General features: G+C 34.4%; 1 protein-coding gene across 2 annotated transcripts; it reads left to right on the plus strand.

Annotated features, from left to right (window-relative positions):
- LOC131599942 (uncharacterized) lies at positions 1-2,134 on the plus strand. Of its 2 annotated transcripts, none has more exons than XM_058872180.1 (4): positions 1-841; positions 1,250-1,457; positions 1,567-1,696; positions 1,806-2,134. In XM_058872180.1, exons 1-4 carry the CDS (start codon positions 72-74, stop codon positions 2,084-2,086), a joined length of 1,389 nt encoding a protein of 462 aa, XP_058728163.1. In that variant the 5' UTR covers positions 1-71; the 3' UTR covers positions 2,087-2,134. The 2 variants fall into 2 exon arrangements, with proteins under 2 accessions (XP_058728163.1, XP_058728164.1); XM_058872181.1 differs by having other exon boundaries at positions 1,814-2,134.

Here is a 2,134-nt window from a genome sequence, read left to right on the forward strand (position 1 = left end):
TTTAGATCATGCCACAAATTATTTTCCTTCCTCAATAACCACTTTGGTTTTCTCTTAATTTCTCTACCAATATGCTAAGTTTGATTAGAAGAAAACTTAGATACATTTATTCAAGAGTATTATTTCTACTATGGAAGCGTCCAAGGTCTAAAGTTGTGATCAAAAGGTTCAGAAAATTGAAATGCAACAACAAAACCAAATCAACAAAAAGCAACTCAAATGGCACTCATCATTCAGTGGAGTGTGATTCAAGAAAGCCAATTAGAATTTGTACATTCAATGTTGCTATGTTTTCACTAGCACCAGCAGTTTCAGAAAATGATGAACATGTTATGTCTAATCAAAAGAAGAAAAACTCTAACTCTACAATAGGTGTTGATTTTCCAAAGAGTATACTAAAACAATCACCATTACATTCTTCTTCTATGAATGTTTCAAGATCGAATTCGAAGCAGGTTTCAATTAATCTACCTGATAATGAAATTTCATTAGCGAATATCGGAAGTGTTTCGAGTAGGAGGAATCAAGTACCGGCTAGGTCTCCGGTTTGTTTTCCTTTCATGATGAATATGGATTACTGTGATGAGGGGAATGAGAGATTTTGTAGCAGCAGAAGCATTTTGGAAGTTCTTAGAGAGATTGATGCTGATGTGGTGGCACTGCAGGATGTTAAGGCTGAGGAAGAGAAGAGTATGAGGCCTCTTTCTGATTTGGCTGATGCTTTAGGGATGAAATATGTTTTTGCTGAGAGTTGGGCTCCTGAGTATGGAAACGCTATTTTGTCGAAATGGCCTATTAAGAAGTGGAAAGTTCAGAAGATTGCTGATGATGATGATTTCAGGTAGGTTTTGTTAACTTCCATATTTGATATTCTTGTAAATATTGAATTGCGTGTAGTTGGAAATTTCTTGCATTCACGCAGATGACACCGTGGTGATAAGGGTTTTAAAAAAATGTTCGCGACTAAGAAAATGACTGCAACAAAACACTATCGGTAGATACCAATACCGTTACCATTATCATCATTTTTATGTTAAAGAATAAATTGTGTTTAATTTATACTGCAACGAATACCAATACCAGTATCATCATTTTTATGTTAAAGAATAAATTGTGTTTAATTTATACTGCACCTACCAGATTGAAATCGTGAAAGCCTTTACGCGATAGAGATTATTTTTTAAGCCTAGGTGGTGATTGTAAATTTTGTGTGAATTCAAAATGCAATGACAAATGTTTTGTGATGCAGGAATGTTATAAAGGCAACAATTGATGTACCATGGGCAGGGGAAATAAATTTGCACTCAACTCAACTAGATCATTTAGATGAGAATTGGAGAATGAAGCAAGTTAATGCCATAATCCATTCTAATGACCCTCCTCACATCTTGGCAGGGGGTCTCAATTCTCTATATAGAGCAGATTACTCGTCACAAAGATGGACAGACATCGTTAATGTAATTAGTACTTTTTATTCCAGATACATTGAATAACTGATGTATTCAGTCTATATAAACCATATATAGAATCTCACATTTCAAAACATTTGTTGTTTTTTGGTGATAGTATTATGAGAAACTTGGTAAGCCAAGACCAATGACAGAAGTGATGAATTTCATGAAATCAAAAGACTATGATGACGCAAAAGATTATGCAGGAGAATGCGAACCTATTGTCATCATTGCCAAAGGCCAAAGTATGTATTTTACTACTCATTCGCTATTAGCATTTAATTAAAATGTTTATCTGAATGTGATTTATGTAATAGTTTGCTGTTCAAAATTGTAATGTGAATTGTTGAATAGATGTGCAGGGGACATGCAAGTATGGGACAAGGGTGGATTACATTTTAGGTTCATCAAACTCATCCTACAAATTTGTTCCAGGGTCATATTCGGTCATTTCTTCTAAAGGAACTTCTGATCACCATATAGTGAAGGTAGATGTAATGAAAGTAAATGTTCCTGAGAATAAAGTAATCAGACAATGCAAGAAACTGAAGAGGAAGGTTGTGAGAATAGCACCACCTTGTTCTACAAGAGGTGTATGGGAATTAACACCACCTCCTAAACTAATTGTACCATAGAGTTTCTATATTAATAGAGATATAATATGAATATTGTCATTCTTCTTC

This window comes from Vicia villosa, linkage group LG4 (genome assembly GCF_029867415.1).
Source record: "Vicia villosa cultivar HV-30 ecotype Madison, WI linkage group LG4, Vvil1.0, whole genome shotgun sequence".
In the NCBI taxonomy this organism is placed as follows: domain Eukaryota; kingdom Viridiplantae; phylum Streptophyta; class Magnoliopsida; order Fabales; family Fabaceae; genus Vicia; species Vicia villosa.